This window comes from Panthera leo, chromosome D1 (assembly GCF_018350215.1).
Source record: "Panthera leo isolate Ple1 chromosome D1, P.leo_Ple1_pat1.1, whole genome shotgun sequence".
Classification (NCBI taxonomy): Eukaryota; Metazoa; Chordata; class Mammalia; order Carnivora; family Felidae; genus Panthera; species Panthera leo.
In genome coordinates this window covers 81,995,110-82,015,273 of record NC_056688.1, presented here as the reverse complement: position 1 = coordinate 82,015,273, position 20,164 = coordinate 81,995,110, and the positions used below count along the sequence as shown (strand labels likewise).

Below are 20,164 nucleotides of genomic sequence, written 5' to 3'. Positions count from 1 at the left end.
ACCATTTTGCATTCCTACTAGCAGTATATGAGAGTTCCTCTTGCTCTGTATCCTTGTCAGCACTTGATATTTTCAGCCCTTTTTCTTTCATACTTCAGCCATCCTGATAGTTGTGTGGTGTGGTATCTTGTGATATACTTTGCGTTTCCCCACTGGCTAATGTAGAACATCTTTTTATGTGCTTTCTGCCATTTGTGTCCCCTTTCGTGAAGTGTCTGTTTAAATCTTTTTGCCCACTTACAAATCTGGATTATTTTCTTCCTGAATTTTGAGAGTTCTTTCTATATTGTAGGTACAGTTCCTTGATCTTCTGTGTTTGGCAAATATTTTATTCCAGTCTGTTTCTTATCTTTTCATTTTCTTAGCAATGACAATGTACCTTTGGAAGTCTTTAATAGAGAAATTCTAAAAGGGCCTGAGGTCGAAGTTTTAATCCAGTAGAAGAGATGATCATAAAATGCATTAAACATTCTTCCCTATATCTCTTAAGGCAAAAAGTTTTCCTTTTTTTTTTTTTTTTTTTTTAAGATTTGAAGTTGGCGTTTTCTCCAGCCTTTCTGTATTGTTAGGAAGATTACATACTAGGATATTCAAGTACTTTCAACAGATAATGAGTTTACAAGGTGGTAACTTTTCTCTGCAGTAAACTAAAATTTATTTTTAAGCGCCAATATGGGGCGTTTTAGCAGACATCTTCTTAAGGACTGCAAGGCTGCAGGGAAGCAAGGTTTGGATTCTTCCCACTGGAAAACAGAGTCTGCGTTTGAAACACCAAGGAAGGCGCTAGATAACATGGAGCCAATTTCTGCTGCCTAAAACTGTAGTGGAAATGTTGCACACGGTTTTAGAGGGGTGTCTGTTGTGACATCTAGTTGGATTCTAGCAGTGCCAAAAAAACATGTAAGGTCAGGAAAATCTCTCTGGAGCAAAATCTGAGTGAAGTACTATATAAACTGTTTTGGCCTCATTTCTGCCGTATAAAGAGCAGTACCTTCAAATATACATAGCTGCCCTGATTGCTTTCAAAATGCAATAATGCATTTTTTAAAAGTTAAATTTAATTGGATGTTGCGACAAAATATAGTGATAGTAAGTGGAGAATAGAGTGATGGATTTTAATTAAAAAAAGAAAAAGAAAAAAAAGAACTGTGAATGTATCTTTTGACACAGAAGCCTCACCATCTTAGCACTTTGCCTTGCACGTAAGTAGCTAATGTTAAATGTATCTCCTTTTGTAGGAAAATCCCTAATTAATTTTCCTTTTGGCATAGTTGCTTTCACTGACAAAGAGTTTCTCATCTCATGATGTACAGCCTGCCAAAGATAGCATCTAGATAATATGAGATGGTAATACAGTAAAACCTTGGTTTGCGAGCATAATTTGTTCTGAAAACACGCTTGTAATCCAAAGCACTTATATATCAAAGCAAACTTCAAGAACCATTGGCTCAGTTGGGATCAGGTGACGTTGGGTGTCACGTACTACTTGTATTGCAAGACATCACTTGTTTATCAACTTAAAATTTATTAGAAATGTTTGCTCATCTTGGGGCACCTAGGTGGCTCAGTCAGTTAAGTGACCGGCTTCGGCTCAGGTCATGATCTCGCGGTTCGTGAGTTCAAGCCCTGCGTCAGGCTCTGTGCTGACAGCTCAGAGCCTGGAGCCAGCTTCAGACTCTGTCTCCCTCTTTCTCTTTGCCCCTCCCCTGCTCACGCTCTGTTTCTCTCTCTCAAAAATAAATAAACATTAAAAAAAAAAACAAAACCCAGATGTTTGCTCATCTTGCAGAACAAGTTACTTGCAGTCCAAGGTTTTACTTTTATTAAAATATATTTTCAGAGAAGTTTTTATTTTATTTTGTAAATGAAGAATCTTAGGTGCCAATAGATAAGCATGTTCAGAACTATATGATTTCAGATTTGTAAAAAATATATACCATATGTAGAAAAAAATCTATAAGGACATCCATGAAATAGGACTGTGGTTATTTCTGGCTATTAATATTGTGAATGGTTTTCTCTGTATTCAGTTTTTAAAAAATGAATGCACATGGATCACTTTTGTTATAAAAAGAAGAGTGAGAGAGGGAGAAAAAGAGATTGCTTGTCTAAAGAGACAGAATCCTTTCAGAAAAGAAGTGAACCCTTCATAAGCTTTGACTAGGATTTGGTCTTCTGTGTTTGTCAGCGCAATTGGTGGGTTAGAGAGATCTCCCCTTCAAATTTGTCCCGCCAGAGGCATCTTTCAAATTTAGTTCTAGTTTTGTTTTTTGGTTTTTTTTTTGTTCATACTGCATACATCTGTGATTGGAGACCTGAAATTTTTGGCTAATTACAGAAGACCCTAGAAAAGTCATTGGGATAGTATTTATTATCAACAGGTGCTCGTGGAGTTTAAAGACACAACCATTTCCTAGAGAACAACATGAAAGAACCCAGTGTTCTCTAGAACCTGTATGTTGTTTAGGGACTTTAAACCGCTGGGTAGTGTTCGAGATATCATCAACAATGTGGCAGTAGCAGCACACTTTTATCTAGTACAAACAGGAGGACTTATTCAAATTTAGATAACATTGGGTCAATCAGAGTATATTACAAATTAAATAATTCTGTGGCAGGAGGCCCAGACCCAGTGAGCATACAATGGCGGAGTCGAAGGTGGTACACGCTTGGCCATCAGCAAACAGGTTAGTCTTGCTTCTGGAGCATTTTACAGGGGTTTTAAAAAGGAACCTTGTTGAAACACGATGTTCCTTTTTACTCTGTAGATACTTTAGAAGTAGTGAATTTTATGAGGGAAAAAAGATGCGAGTTTAACCACTGGGGAGATTTAGCAGTTTCAATTAAACAATTGTACCCTTTAAATTTTAATTTTGAAACCAGCCACTGCTAGTGTTTGAGCATTCAGCTTCCCCCCTGACCCCCTCCTAATGAGGTAATGTGATTTTGTATTTCTGATCTCTGCGGTAAAAAATTGGGAGTATTGCATTGTGTCAGCATAATATGCTGACGTGTATTCTGTTCCAGAGAGAACTAAGTGTAAAGAAATCTGTTAGGGAACAAATATGTATAGAAAAGATACAGTCAAGCATCCCTTTAAAAGTTCTGGGTTCTGTTCACTGCTTGTCACTAAACTATGTGAAGTCATCCTAATCTTTTTGAAATTGGCTCTTGTCCTCCCTTGTCCTTCCAAAAATTTCCTATAAGAATGTAATTCCTTTTATTTCTTCTCTTTTCTGTTTTCTTTCTCCCTCTTTCTTCTTTTCTTTTTTCTTTTTCTTTCTTTCCCTTTCTTCTTCTCTCTCTCTCCTTCTCTTCCTTACTTTCAAGTGTTTGATTAGCACCTCAATGCCTATGCCTCAACTTTTTTTTTTCTTTTAAAATGAAGTATTTGACCTCAAAGGGCTCTTCTAGCTTAAAACTCTTTGACCCCTGGAGTTCTGGAGTTTAAAGTCTAGTTTTATAGTGGGCAGGACTCCAGGTTCTAGGTCTTCTGTACCATTTAATGTTTCTCTTGTGTAAAACTGGTTTTCTCTCTGAGGAAGAAAGGCCACCAAAGGCAGTGTGCCACTTTGCCTGCTAGCTTTCACTGCACTGGGCTCAGCCAGCCAGCTTCCAGGAGCCGCAAAAACATGGATGATAGTAAGCTGATACTTTATCACTTATTTAGCTTCTTCTACGTGACTTGACATTTTCTGATCTTCATAGCAGTCTACGAGGTCTGGTTATTACTGCCTCTTTTTTTCCCAAGTGAAGTAGCTGGGACTCAGGAGAGATGAACAGCTTGCCCATGATCACACAGCTAGTCTTGTAAGTTCGTAAGTAGATCTTGGTCTGTGTGGCTGCCAACCCGTGCACTTCCAACTATGCCAGGCCAACTCCAGTTACAGCCATCGGCTCTCTCGAAATTGCCCTCAGAGATGTTTTGAGTTGGCGGTGCTCTGACCTTGTATGATTTTTGGTTTTCTATGTTAGATTTATTTTCTTCATAGCGACCCGGGATGGCAGATCACTGGGTTTAACTTCAGAGGTTACCACTATAAGGTTGTGCTGTTCATCTGAATGTCAAACCACTGATCTTAAGGTTTATCTTTTAGCTGAACATTTTCTATACAAATTTTTTAACTTACATGTTTTGGTAATTCATATGGCTTGTGAGCCTGAGATGTTGGTAAGTATGGTGTAGGGCTTCCATTTGTAAATTGTTACAGTTAACTTCTCACCCCCAGCATCCTTTCCAGCCATAAGCTCTCTTGTCGGTGTTGGTGATGTCAGGTCTGGAATCTTCTCCAAGGCTTGTCTGTAGGTTGTTTATCACCATTAGCCCTCATTATTTTAAATGAGTACCCACCCACCTTATAATCTGTAACCACATGTTTCCAGAACTTCTCTGGAGATAACATCTTGTAGGCTCCCCCTTCTGCTTTTTTTTTTCTTTCTTATTCTCAAATGTTTTGTTTAAAGCCCTGAAAATATGAGAGAAAACACCTATAAAGATATGGAACCTCTCTGGGTGTGTGGAAATTCAGAACATTGTGGAAGCTAGTGTTGCTCCTGTGTCTAAAGCTTTGAAACAAAACCTCACCACATGTTTAAAACATATTAGTTTGTAAATATAGAGTCCTACTGATTGCATTTATAGCTCACAGCAGAACTACCTGTCATGTCTTGTTACTCTGAGGGGAAAAAATGAGAGAAGTGTATAGGTGTCTGTGTTTTAAAAAATTGGAATGCTGAGAATAGTGTGGTGTAATTTCTAATTATGTGTCTTTTTATGGTGAGGCAAGTAATCAGTTTTTCTGTTACTGTGATGTTCACCTGACTTCAGGTGTGCCAAGCTTAGGGGCAACTGCATGGAGTGCCTCCTTTCGTAAAGTAATAAATTGTGGTCGTCCTTCTTTCTCCATTTATTGGAATGGCTAAAGAGCACCATAGTCGTGTGATATTTTAAGGATCACTGCTTACTCAGATTATTATTTTGCCTTTCAGTGTGACTAAACGTTTTGTTGTATTCTTAAGAATGATTTCATTGGGTAAGAGCAAATAGTTTTGCAGTGGGAGTGACTCAGTGGTTTTATAATGGGAAACTAATAGTCTTTAAATTTTGTGTTATGGTAAATTTTCCAGAAACATTCCTTTTCCACAAAATGAACCTCATATAATTTCATCAGGGAGGATGGGCCCCTCCATGAAAACTACAGGAAAAGGTAAATCATAGAAGTATATAGTTTCAGGCTGGGAAGCCCCTCAGCCATTCGGTTCAGTGCTCTCATTTACAGATGAGTAAACTGAGGACCAGGATTACACAGTGGCTATTGGCAGTGTCAGGAGTTGAACCTGCTTCTTTAGAAGCACCCTATTTTGGTGCTATTTCTCCAGTAAGTTGCTTGAGTGTTTATGAAAAACAAAGAGTTTCCCTTCCCCTGCCCAAGGATAATGATCACTGACTAAATTACTATCAGGGCCTGTGTTTAAAAATAATTCTTGCGGGAGGGACGCTTGGGTGGCTCAGTTGGCTGAGCGTCTGACTCCTGATTCCAGCTCAGGTCATGATCCCAGGGTCATGGGATCGAGGCCCTAGTCGGGCTCTGTGCTGAGTGAGGAGTCAGCTTGGGATTCTTTCTCCCTCCTTCTGCCCCTCTCCCCTGCCTGTGTTCTCTTTCTCTTTCTCCGTCTCAAATAATAATAATATAATAATAATTAATAATAATAATTCCTTGAAAAGTGTATTCATTTTGTTTTTCTCATAAGTTATCTTTAGTAGAATTTTAGTTATTTTCAATGATAAAATTTTGGAATGAGTGTGGAATTTTGGAATCCCTATGGACATAGAATTCATCTCTGGAGCAGTTTTATGCTCAAATTTTTATGAACTTTGGTTTCTCAATTCCTAAAGCTATTTATAATTCTTTTTTTTTTTTTTTTTCAAATTGTCAGGCAGAAGTTCTCTTAAGATATACTGATGATTGTACCTAGGTCTTAGAGGCAGTATCCCTTTCCCTTTCACCCATGGTAGGATGGTGAGTTTGCTTTGTATCTTTTTTTTTTCTTCAAACTTTTATTTATTTAAATTCTAGTTAGTTAACATATAGTATAATACTGGTTTCAGGAATAGAATTTAGTGATTCATCACTTACATACAATACCCAGTGCTCATCATAACAAGAGCTCTCCTTAGTACCCATCACCCATCTAGCCCATCCCCTGCCCACCTCCCTCCATCAACCATCATTTTGTTCTCTATCATTAAGAGTCTCTTATGGTTTGCTTTTCCTTCTCTGTCTCTTTTTCCCTTCCTATATATTCATCTGTTTTGTTTCTTAAATTCCACATATGAGTGAAATAATATGGTTTTTGTCTTTCTCTGACTGACTTAATTTTGCTTAGCATAATATACTCTGGCTCCATATATGTCATCACAAATGGTAAGATTTCATTCTTTTTGATGGCTGAGTAATATTTCATAGTATACATATGCCGTGATGGATTTTTGGACTCTTTCTATATTGATGATAATGCTGTTATAAACATCGGGGTGCATGTACCCCTTTGAATCTGTAGTTTTGTATCCTTTGGCTAAATACCAACTGGTGCAACTGCTGGGTCATAAGGTAGTTCCATCTTTAACTTTCTGAGGCACCTCCACACTGTTGTCTAGAGTGGCTTCACCAGTTTGCATGGCTTTGCTTTCTATCTTGACTACCACTGGAGAGAAGTAACAGGACTCATGTGATACTTGGGAAGGCTCAGTGTGCAGTTAAAATCATGGACTCTGGGATGCACATTTTCTGTTACACCATTTGTTGGGTAGCCTTGGGGAGTTCTGTACCTCAGGAAGCCCCAGTCTTCCCCATTGTAAAAGGAGATGTTATGTGTGGTCTTACCACAGTTTCAGTGTTCTCTATACCTTAGCTGCTACTGCTATTGCTGGTTTTGTGTCTGCTGTTGCCGTTATTCCTGAACCAGAAAGGTTTCCAAACTTGCCTTGGGAAGAGCTCGTAAAGAGGAATGTGAATTCCATTTCCAAATTTCAATGAATGGAAAAGATAGGGAGAAGAGATTCACCTACTTTGGTACGGAAGGTGTCATCTTATTTATTTGTTTGTTTGTTTGTTTATTTCTGAGACAGAGAGAGACAGAGCATATGTGGGGGAGGGGCAGAGAGAGGGAGACAGAATCCGAAGCAGGCACCAGGCTCCGAGCTGTCTGCACAGAGCCTGACGAGGGGCTCGAACTCAGGAACTGTGAGATCATGACCTGAGCTGAAGTTGGATGCTTAACCGACTGAGCCACCCAGGCGCCCCAGGTGTCCTCTCTTTTAAAAGAAAATTTCTCCTGACCAAATTAATAAAAGTCCTAGTGTTCTTATTGTTAGCTGATTTGGGTGTTTTATTATTAGCTGATTTCTCTTCTACCCTCATATATCAGTATGTCTAAACTAGTGATGAGGCAGTCACATTTGTGAGTTTTCATGGTGAGTTTTAGAAAAGAGAGGCCTGAGGGCCCAGCCACAGACAAGAGGCAGAGGAACCTGATTTGAGGCAACTGTCCCAGTGCATGCTGGGGCTTTCCCTCTGAGACTGCCTTAACCTGTCTTTCACAGTGTCCATATTAAACAGAGTGTGGAAAGAGAAAACCAACTGAGAAGGCAGTTGCCAGGGAGGAAGGAAATGGTTAATAAAGTATTTTTTAGCTGTTTGAATGTAGTTAATTGTCGAGTTGTATCATCAAGTGAGTTCTCTCCTTTCTGCTGCTTCTTTGAGGAAAAACTGTAAATGGACAGCATACCTGTCATGTAAGCACATGTCTCTAGGTTGCATCTCTTCGTAGGCTAAAAATTAAATCCCCTTATAGCTATTACCTGGAGGACTTTTATAGGTTTTGCAGAAAAGATGCCTGGAATACAGCTAGGACCTGTTTTATTGTCCCTGACAGTGACTTAAGAAGCCACCTATGCCTGCAAATCTTTTATCATGCCCTGGGGTATTCATTTGTTTATTTTTATCAGGTACAGCATTTGAATACCAGAGCACTGGGAAGTCAAACTGGCCCAGTCGTAGGTAGTTTGAGGCATTTTTCTTTTCTTTTTTCTTTCTGTTTTCTTTTTTCTTTTCTCAAGGATATTTGAAGAGGGAAAGGAAAATCCAGGACCTGGGTACATTTCTAAATTATGGGACATCATTTATAATAAAAGATTTAACTTTGTATTTGGAAGCCAAATTAGGATTGTCCCTATGTCTGTCTTGTGTGCTCATTTTTCTTCTTTACAGAATGTCAGCAGCTAATTATTTTTCTGAGTTGAGTTCTTTAAGTCTGGTATCACTTAGTAAAAAATATTCTTAATTTTATGTTTTCCAGGGATATCAGTATGAACAACATTACTCAATTACCAGAAGATGCATTTAAGAACTTTCCTTTTCTAGAGGAGCTGTAAGTAATATTTTGAGAAATATGTTTTATTTGTGTTTTTGTTTCCCCATTCTCTTTGGAAGCTCTTACAAAAGAGATAGTCTAATGTTTCTTAGGGAACATTCAGATTAGCTCAGTTTCAGTGAGCTTTGTGTGCAGAGGAAATCATGTTGTTTTCGGGGAAACAAACTTGATTTTTTTAAGCAGTGTAATTGCTGAAGTTATTTTTGAAAGCCAGAACTAAAAATGTTACTTTCATAGGAATTTTTTGCTGCAGTTATTATAACCATGAATGCTGCAGTGACACAAGTTAATTACAGTGTTATCCTGAGATAACAAGGCTGGGGTAATTACCATTGTTGCCAAAGGAGTTGCTGTATGGGTAACACAACCATAAAAAAATAATACAAGGCGTTTTAGGGTCATGATGCAGGAGACAATATTGTTGGGAGCGAGCAGAAAACTGAGTGTGGGTCCCCTTGGACATTTGCACATGACCTTTGGGGATTGGTTGAAGGCATGGAACATCATCCCAGTCGCTTAGAACACCTTTAAGAATGTTTCTGGACTTGTCAGCTGCAGCTCACGTTTCCAGTTTAACAGTTGACATTGTGGAAAATTTCTTTCCATCTGTTTTAACCTCCATTTCGTTTTGCTTTTCAGACTTTTTTTTAAAGTTTATGATAAAAATAGGCACTACTACATTTTAAAGTAATTGGAAACTATATAATAGGAATCCAGGTGAAAAATAAAATCAGATCTGAATCAGTTAAATATAGGTTTTTAATGGCCAGGCTAATGGATTATGTAATACATGTAGGTAAGAAGGGGACAGCTTGATACTAAGAACATCAAAGAGATACAGCCCTGAAGGAATCTAAATTCATATTACAGATTGTATCCTACAGCCCAGCTGTTGAGTGTTAGATCCAAGACTGCGAATGTTTCCTATCTTAGCTCAGCCTCTCCTCCAACATGGGGAAAAGGAATCAAATAAAAGCCATGCAGGTTATGTGTGCTCCCTTGCTTCTGACAAAAGCATTGAAATAGCAGATAAGGATTTAATAAAGTTTTGGAGAAATTTTTCTTCCCACACTACTTAGCTGAACACAGTGTTCCCACAGCAAAAATCGAACAGAGATCATTTGCCACTTCTAAGCTTGTGAACTGGGTCAAGTTATTTAACCTCCCTCTGCTCAGTTTCTTTGTCTATAAGGTACAGATAGCAACAGTCCTCCCTCTGGTGAAGACAGAATGAATTAATAGATGTTGAATGCTTAGAACAGTGCATGAAACAGAGCAAGTGTTGTGTAAATAATAGCGAGTATTTATTTTACTATTTAAAGTGCATACAAAAAAGCAGTGGAATGTATAATACTAAATGTTATCTTTGGGGAAAAGAATTAAGCGTGAACATTAATTATTTTGTAACGTTATTCATTTATTTTATTGAGATATAGTTGACCAGTAACATACTAGTTTCAGGTATACAATGTAATGATTTAATATTTGTATATATTATGAAATGATCACCACAATAAGTCTAGTTAACATTCACCATTAGTTACACATTTTTTCTTGTGATGAGAACTTTTTTAAGATTTACTCAGCAACTTTCAAATACACAATACAGTATTATTAACTATATTCAGTGTGCTGTACCTTAAATCTCCATGACTTATTTATTTTATAACTAGAAGTTGGTACTTTTTTTTAATAACTTAGTGAGAATATTGAAGTTTCTTTATTTTTTTAAATGTTTTTATTTATTTTTGAGAAAGACAGAGCATGAGTGAGGGAGGGGCAGAGAGAGAGGGAGACATGGGATCTGAAGCAGGCTCCAGGCCCTGAGCTGTCAGCACAGAGTCCGATGTAGGGCTCGAACCCACGAACCATGAGATCATGACCTGAGCCGAAGTCAGACACTTAACCGACTGAGCCACTCAGACTTCCCTGGAAGTTGGTACTTTTTGACCCTCTTCACCCATTTTGCCTACCCAACTCCCTAATTATTCATTTTTTAATTAAAATTTTAAATTAAAAAGGAGTGAACTGTGTATTTGAAGCCCCCACCTCCTTGCTCAAGGTTTTAAAAGATGCTTCGCTTATTTGTTCTCATTTGTTATTGATGTATTTATAAATATATATGTATATATAACATAAATATATTTATTTATAAAGTTTTAGACTTTAGGATTAGTCTCCCTTTACAGGAGTAATTATGCAATGAAAGGACATTTGCAGGTGGTTGTCCATCCATTTTATAATCACTGCGTGATGTGTGATGCACCAGATAGAAATGGACAAGTTCTCTTTGCTCTGGGTGGGGCGATTGGGTACCAGCCATCTTTGTTGATGCCTCAGATGGCCAATTCCACTCTGAGGGATTTTGTAATGAGGGCCTGGATATGGAATCAAACCTGCTTAGTCTCTGCTTTGTGAAGTTCACATCTTGGATTTCTTAAAATCTCACATGTCAAGCTCATGAATTCTACCAGTTGAGACTTTTCATTGGAACCAAATTGAATTTGAATGCTAGTTCTTTGCAGGTAGGTCACGTTCTCTCCATATTCTGCTTTGGCAGTGATGGAGCCCATCAAATCAAGCCAGCACATCTCCAAATACTGGATGGGATTTCAAAAATGAATTCAGTTAGGAAAGCTGATGGTTATTTTTAAAGAATACTGCAATATAGTCTTTAATACTCTGGGAATAACTTCAGGCATTTAAAGGAATTATTTTCCATGTTAATAAAACCATGGTAAAAAGCCCATTTCTTTCCTTATAAAACACTGTAGTTGATTTTGACATTCCAAAATGATGCTGCCACGACTATTGTAATATTTCATAAACAGTGTAACCATTTATTCAGAAGTCATCTGGAAGTCATTTAAACATGATTGTGAAGCTGAAGTGCCCTGAGTAGAAATGAATGATTTACTAAAGTTTTTTTTTTTTTTTTTCCATTATAGTTAATGAGGTACACTTTACAAGATGTGACCGGGTTGGCTAAATTTTATATGATAATCCAGAATGCTTGGAGTGTTGGGTGGAATCACTTCCCAACAATACAGAAAAAGTGTTTATAGATATTAAACATTTAATTATTCTTCCAATAAACCCTGAATCCTGCTCTGTGCCAGGTACTCTGGTAGGTACCGGGGGTACAGAGACAAGGAAGGATGGTCTTTGTCCTTGAGTTGACAGTCTGTCTATAGCTGTGTTGCCCAAAACCATAGCCATAGGCCATAGGTGACTATTTAGTTTTAGATTTAAAATAATTAAAATTGAATTAAAAAATCCAGTTCCTTAGTTAAACTAACCATCGTTCAAGTACTCAGTAGCCACTTGTGGCTAGTGACTATTGTATTCGACAGCACAGATACTAGAACGTTCCTAACGCTGCAGAAAATTCAACTGTACAACATTTGTCTAGGGGAAGGTATGGGACTACCACTTGGTATGGTGTGATGAAGGGTTTTAACGGAATATGTGCAAGGTCAGTGAAAGCCTAAAGTATTGTATTCCCTTGAGACTGTAGGATTTGGGGAAGGCTTCCTAGAATGGCTTCAGCAGAGTTTTGAAGGACACCTAGGAATTATCAGATGGGGATAAGGATGGGTAGTAAGACTGCTCCAGAAAGAACCTGATAGCAGGTGCAAAGACACAGAAGTAGACATTTCAGACATTTCAGAAGTGTTAAAACACAGTTATTCCTATTGAAACATAGAGAAATTTGAAATACTGAAAGATGGAGAAGTGTCACGATATGAGGCCAGATCATAAAGTGATGTTTTAAGCTGAGTTTAGACTTAATCCTGAAGGAACTGAATTGGATATGAGAGTGAGCAGTAGGGAGGAGACTAGGATTTTTGCCCTGAATGACTGGATGCCATTCACTGATGTCCCCCCCACACTCCGGTCTCTGAGCATACAAAAACATATTCAATTCAATACCTACAATATCTGAAACCTTGGGACGGTCTCTTGATTTTTGTGCCTTAGTTTCCCTACTCTTTAACATGGAACTCCTTACAGTAGTATTGTAAAGGGAAAATGGGGTAATTTATGTAAAGGTGCTTTGTGACCGTAAAGTGCTACGTCCACAGGAGTAAGGTAAATTTCACTAATCCTTGTACACATTTGCAGTCTTTGTTTTCCCGATTTTCTTGACTTTAGGGAGAGGTTATTTTGCTTGCGGATGGAAGTTGGAATGGGTCAATATAGATTTTTGTTAGCAATGCCAAAGGAAAGCCAGAATTCTAGAAAATATTCATTTAGCATCCACAGAATCTAGTCCAATGTGATGCTGGCACAACTATTTCTGACTTTCCTTGAGACCTACAGAGCATTGGTAGGCATCTGGGGAATGTCTGAAATGTGGAGCTGTGAAAATGATTTAATTAGAATCAACAGAAGGGATATCCAACTGCTTTTCCATAGGCTACCATGGATGTTACTTTGAGTTTAGATGTTGCAATAGCAGTAGAAACCATTGCCAGCTTTGGCACTTGTACAGTTTATTGTTTAATGCATACTAGAAGATGAGGATAATTCCATTGGTTTCAAAATATACTTTGGCTTTAGAAGACTCACAGTGCTAAAATAAAACTTAGGTCTCTGTGTCCTAATTCAAGCCCGCTCATCATTTTTTTCATCTTTAGGGCAATTAATTCTAAATTAAGGCATTACTTTATAAAAGAGGACTAGTGAATGATTCGAACAGGGAGATTTCAAATCAGATACAAACAGAGTGGATCAAAACTAAATAGTTTTAAATAGTTTAATTTGGCCAGTACTTACATATAGAACATATTTATATATATACACACACATACATAACATTTCAGACTTACAAAATATTGCAAGCATAAAGAATTTTCACACATACCATTACTCAGATTCTCCAAATGTTAACATTTTTCTCTCCATACACACACACATACACACTATGAAATCTAAAATATATGTACATTTTTTCCCGAACCATTTGAGAGTAAGTTGCGGTTATAATTCCTCTTTACCACTAAATATTGCATCGTTATTCCAAAAAAACTCGAAGAATCCATTTAAGTAACTGCAGTACGGTGTCCAAACTCAGAAAAATAGTGTTGGTACGTATTATCATCTGATCTGTAATTTTCATTCACATTTAATGGCTGTCCCATAGATAATTCTCTATAGAAGAAGAAAAATAAAATTCTGGTCCAGCATACAATCTGGAGCCACCAGTTGGACCTTGCTATGTCTTGATAATTTATTCTGTTTCGAAAACTATTCCCACCCCCCACCCCCCAGAAAAAGTAAAATAGTTTCTCAGTTGCTCTGGTGATGTTTGATAGTTAAAAATACTCTATTCTTGGGAGCATTCTCTTGTTCCACTTTATAGTGCTCTGTTGGGATGATTTGTGAGCAAAGACCACTGCCCTTACTGTTGAGAAGTACACAGTGAGCTCACAGAGAGGCACTGCTTGTCTGGTTCATGTTAGTTCCTGTATGTCATTCAGGGAGCTCTCAGATTAGGAAGTAAGGGTGTAAAAAGATAAATGGGAGCAGAGTTTATACCAATTTTACCTGCTATGTATTGGAGAGCCACCCCCGCCCCCAGAACAGACATTGTTTTGTTTTAATTCATATAACATTGAGCTATATTCAGTCCCACCTTGCTGATGAGGAAGCTGAGGTTTTCCGCAGAGTGATTGAGTAACTTGCCCAAGGTTACATAGCATATTAGTAATAGACCTGGTTTTAATCCCAGTCTATGGTCCTGTAGATGTGGAGAGGATGGGGAAAGACATGTAAGACAGTTTACTAATTCAACGAACTTTTGTTAGGTAAAGCACTGTGTTCAGTGTTGGATTAAATGGGATCTTTACTTTCAAGAGGGATGGATGGTGTAAGAGTTTTGGGAGTTCAGAGGCTAAAGGAATTTCTACTTATTAAGAAAGATTAGGGAAGACCTCACCAAGAGTTGGTATTTCTAGAGAGTCCTGAGGGATGGTAGGTTAATTCATGAGGAGATGTGGAAGAAGGAGTGTACGAAGGGTGTCTTTAGAAAAGATATAAAGGCTGGTGGTAGGAATGGTCTGGTGTCTGGTTGGGGTGTAGTGTTGAGTTCCTGAAAGGAAGTTATGGGAAAGAAACCTAGAAAGGAGTCTGAGGCCAGACTTTCAGCTCCAGTCCTGAGCCTCTTTCCTGGCAGACTAACAAGGAATTTCAACTTTTGAGTGACTATTGAAGTGTTTCGAGCTAAGAAATAACTTGACCGAATAGGACCTTCAGTAAAGGTAATTCCATAGCAGACAGTAGGATATTTGGGATTGAGAAATTGCAGGGAGACACTTGAAGCAACACATGTTGCTACCGGCAACAGTCCAGCTGTGAATTATGGGAATTTGAACTAGGGCAGATGAGAGGCAATGAGAGAGAGGAGGGGATATCTGCAAAAGATGGAAATAGAATCAGGAAGACGTATCAGCTGGCATGATGAAGGAAGGTGATGTCCATAACACTTTCATTTAGGATTACCAGGAGTCTGGTGTGTTTTGATAAAAATACAGACATACAGACAATACAGAAAGAGAAATTGTTTTGGAAGAGAAGCTATTATTCTTCAATATACATATGGAATTTTGATGGGATACAGGTAGGGGCCTCTGGAAATATAGATGTGAAGCCCAGAAGAGAGATTCGTGGGTATAGATTATAGAATTAGAGTATTATGGGCATATATTTGGGAGTCTTTTATTGTAAGGTGATTACTGGAAACATGAGATTGAAAGAGCTTGCCAAGAGAGAGAGGGTAAAAGAAAAGGGAAGGAAGCCAAAGACAACTCCTTGGGAAACACTTGAATCCGGGTGTGGGAAGAAGACCAAGTGCCAGAGGAGCAGGAGAACTAGGGCAGAACTGTGCCCCAGGAGCTGTGGGAGGAGAGATTTTTCACAAGAAATGAGGGATCAACATTGACAGGCTGGAGAAAGGTGCCTGTGGCCAGATAGGGACAAAAGGCCTTGAATCTAAGTTTTTTTAAAGAATCATTTCAGTAGGGTTACTTTGGGGTAAAGACATGCATCATGAGGCAGACATTCAGGGACTGCTAGTAGGTGGTTTCTGGTTTGGGGAGAGTAGTGAAAGCTTGGAATATGTGCTGTATTTGACAGGAGTCCCCAGAGCTTAAGAGACAGAAACCCAGCTGAGACACAATAGAGGATTTATTGTTTCATGTAGAACTAGAAAGTCCAGAGGTGGAGTTGGCTTCAGACGGTACCTGATCTCAAGGTTTTAAAGATATGAGAGTTTTCTCATGCTCTCCATTTCTTAGCTTTGATTGTCTCTGATTTCGTGTTTTGGCTTCATTCTTTCCTGTTGGAAATAGCTGGTCTCCATATGGTGCGAAATCAAATGTTTGGTAGCTCTAAGCACCTCTTTGCATCTTGAGATCCAAAATGGCTATCTAAAGGCTTCCTCGCAGCTTCCAGCAGAAAATTCCAAGGAGGACTCTGGTTGGCCAGACTTAACCTCACGTGCCTGTCCTTGAACCAGTTGTCATTCTGTGTAGAATGGCATGGTCCAATCTGGGTCATGGATTCATCCCCACCCACTGGGGCTACTTGAGGTGGAGAATCCTCTCAAAGGAAGCAGAGGGGGGAAGGAAGACTAGTTATCTCAGCTCACTAGAATCTAGTAACTAGACACATTGTAGGAAATGTTTAATTGGGTCCATCTGAAATGAACAAAGAATTGACGAAGAATATAGAAAAGTCTCAGTTAAAGCCTAGGTAATATTAATGTATAGTGGAACCAATGGGCCCTGTAACTTTGCCCTGTAGTGATTAGCAGTTTAGAAGTGGACGTGAGGAAACATGGGGTGAACTCAAATTTGGGGGTTAAGTCAGGATTTCATAGGGGACTAGGGGAAATCAAGCAGGAGAATCAAGCAGTTCATTGTTAAAAAGGTTTGACTTAGGATTCAGAAAGCATAGAGAGGCAACTGAAACCACAGTTTGCTGGTTCATTTATTTATTTCATTTATTTATTTTAATCAAAGCTAATTATTCTTTGAAAATAATAGTGACTATAAGTAAGTGAACACGTATTTGATTTTCTACTAGCATAATTTAATTTTCCAGCAAGGAAATAGGCTAAGTTATTTCTTCCATGTATTGTCCACTCTTCGTCAAACCATGCTTGTTTAATATATTATTATATGCTTTAGTACAACCTTTAATTCATAATTTGTTTATTGTTTTTCCCTAATAGGTATTTTTACTACTTCTTAATTTAGACTATAGGTTTGAAATTGTTTTTTCAATGTTTCTTTTTCAGAGAGAGAAAATGAGAGCGTGAGACTGAGTGGGGTAGGGGCAGAGAGGGAATCCAAGCAGGCTCTGTGCTGTCAGCACAGTAGGCTCTGCTGACAGCACAGAGCCTGATGTGGGGCTTGAGCACACACACCGTGAGATCATGAGCTGAGTCAAAATCAAGAGTCAGGTGCTTAACCAACTGGGCCACCCAGGCACCCCCTGGCCTATACATTTATAACAAAGAAAATAATGTTGGAGGTGCTGGAAAGTCTGTATCACAGACACACTTAGCTTTTTAAGAAAATGATCATAAAGTTAATGGTTACTCGATTTTTAAAATCTGAATACATAGAACGATAAGGGAGGAAAAAGTAAACACCCACTATCTCAAACACAAATGGGTTAAACACATAAGGCGTCTACACACACACACACAAAACTATGGAACTATTATGGTGCATCACAGAGTCAACAGGGACGTAGGCCCTGATACTCTGCACTTCTCATTGTATAGCTACCACGTCAAGATCACAAAACAGCTGTCTACTTAAGCTATAGCCATCATGACCCAGTTCTCAGCAACAGGAAAGATGAAGGAGGAAAGAAAGAGGGGGATATCTCTCAAAAGTCAGCTTCAAGAAGCCATCTTAAACCCTCTATACAATACTTCTGCTCACATCTCATTGGCTAGAACTTAGTCACATGGGCACACCTAAGAATAGGATGCTGGAAAGTATGGCTTTTGAACTAAGCATATTGTCTGAACCAAAATCAGAATTCTATTACTAGGTAAGAAAGGAAGAGTGGTTATTGGTTAGGCAATTAGTTAAAGTCCTTTGGTTACAAGAAACAAATTCAATTCAACATAGCTTCAACAGTAAGTAAACGTGTTATCTTATATAATAAGAAGACCTCCAGGGGCGCTTGGGTGGCTCAGTCGGTTAAGCGTCCAACTTCGGCTTGGGTCACGATTTCACGGTTTGTGAGTTTGAGCCCCATGTTGGGCTCTGTGCTGACAGCTCAGAGCCTAGAGCCTGCTTTGGATTCTGTGTCTCCTCCTCTCTCTGCCCCTCCCATGCTCATGCTCTGTTTCTCCCTGTCAATAATAAATAAATGTAAAAAAAAAAAAAAAAATTAAGAAAAAAAAAAAAAAAAAGAAGATGACCTCCATAACAGGATGGTAGAACTCTTCTAGGGATAGTTGATGGAGTTAAGTCACATCCTCAAGAACCCAGATTCTTTCTGTCTTCCTAGTCTGTTCCTTCAGTAAGGGCAGCACCATAGTTGCAGTCGCTTCACTTGGTATGCTTAGACATTATGGCATCCAGAAAGAGAAGAGAGTCACTCCTCCCATTGCATCCCCATTTAGGAAGAATGCTACCTTTCCCAGAAAGCCCAGCAGACTTCCTATAACCAGAGCTGGGGTCGCAGACCCAGCCCTAAGCCAGTCACGGGAATGGGATCAGCATGACTGGTTAAAACCAATCAATAATTTACTCATGGAGCAGCGTCATGTGAAGGAGGTGGTGTTGGAACAATCCCAGGCTCAGCCAGGAAGGCATGAATGAGTATTCGACAGGTGCGGTTCCTCCCTCTCCTCTTCACATCTTACCCACTTCATAGGGTCCATTTCCATCCCTTTCTGCCATAGGAAGCTTTCCTTGGTCTTTCTTTTCCAAGTTCCTCTTGCACTTTCTTTGCGCCTCACCATGTCATGCTGGATTGAGTGCCCTGTTATTTTGTGCTCAAGGTGTGTCAGTGTGTACTTATCTCTTCAACCCCTGTGACTTTTCTCTAAGGGCAGGGCCTGCCATGATACACTTCTCCTATATGACCTGGTAAAGGTAACCACGTTTTTGAACTAGAAATTGAGGTAGAGGTGAAGATAAAGGGTTTCTTCTTATTTTGAACTTCTTGATGTCAGAAACCTTATCAGACTATATAAAAACTAAATTTGAGGTTTTGTGTTTAATGAATTATCCTTGTTTAAAAGAAATGAAATGAGAAGTGTCTTGGGAAAGCTCATTACTTACTTTGCCAAACCTACGGTGATTGGGCTGTAGTAAAAGGTCAATATTTATTGGTAGATGCTGCTGTAAAACTTTTTAAAAGTTGTAACATATTTCCTCACATGGGTAGATATTGCATGTTTACTGCCAGAGGTTGTCAGGATAACTTTGCTCAGGAAATGTAACCATTGCCAGGGTTTTATTGATTTACCTATAACATATGTAGGTATACTCAAATAGATATATGAAATAACTTTCCCCTTTTCTGTGAAGGAAGTCTACTTTAAAAACCTTGGGAGTTTCTCTAATAAGGGTTCTTAATACATGTATATTCTTAAAACATATTCAGTTTTTAATGCACTTACATAAAAGTTATATGAACATGTAGGTGGAGAAATAGGGTAAGCAAAACACTGTTAGCTGACTCAGGACTCGCTGATACATGGTATCAGGTGAGGTTTATTTAACCTTGATGGGAAGAATGTCCAAGGGGAGCTATTTAGTTGTCAGCCCTGTCTATTTACTAAGAAAATAACTGCATCCTTTGGTTCTCCTAAAGTCATTCACAGAAACTAACAAAAAGCAACATTGTTCTATTTCTGGAATGTACATTATTTTCCTTTATTTACATTGTTTTATTTCTAGGATTCACATTATTTAGCTGTGCTATAGGGCCTTGGGCAAGACACTAAGGAAACAGAGGCACTTTGTTTTATTTATTTATTTATTTTTTAATTTTTTTTAACGTTTATTTATTTTTGAGACAGAGAGAGACAGAGCATGAATGGGGGAGGGTCAGAGAGAGGGAGACACAGAATCTGAAACAGGCTCCAGGCTCTGAGCTGTCAGCACTCAGAGCCCGACGTGGGGCTCAAACTCACGGACCGCGAGATCATGACCTGAGCTGAAGTCGGCCGCTTAACCGACTGAGCCACCCAGGCGCCCCAGCACTTTGTTTTAAAGACAACAGTAGGGGATGGTGTTAACAAGGGCCAATATGGTAGGGTAATGGAAGGAAGAGGGCTACAGTAATGTTCCTTTTGTCACTGTGCGGTGATACTGAATATCCATACCTGGAAACTGATGTACCTCCTGAGATCCTCACTTTTCACAGGACGCCACAGAGTTCCCAGCACATAGTAGGGCTTTAACACATAAATAAATACATGGTTAAGGGCTTATAACAGAGGTATGCATTATAATGGGTTTTGCTTTTACTTGAAAATGGTAACCAACATTTTAGAACCTGCTGATTTCAAATTATATTTTATAAGAGAATGTCACTTAACCTCCCGTTAGATGCTTCCCTGGGCCATACTTGTCCAGCTCATTTTCTTTTAAGGTTTGTTTGTTTGTTTAAAGCACGTGAACAGGGGAGGGGCAGAGAGAGAGAGAGGGAGAGAGAGAATCTCAAACAGGCTCCATGCTGTCAGCACAGAGCC

General features: G+C 38.8%; 1 protein-coding gene across 1 annotated transcript in view; it reads left to right on the top strand.

Annotated features, from left to right (window-relative positions):
- Positions 1-20,164, top strand: part of LGR4 (leucine rich repeat containing G protein-coupled receptor 4) — a 102,520-nt gene that overhangs the window by 47,092 nt on the left and 35,264 nt on the right. Inside the window, exon 2 of the mRNA XM_042905020.1 lies at positions 8,359-8,430. Coding sequence (XP_042760954.1) covers positions 8,359-8,430 — 72 coding nt within the window. The remainder of the gene's footprint in view (positions 1-8,358; positions 8,431-20,164) is intronic.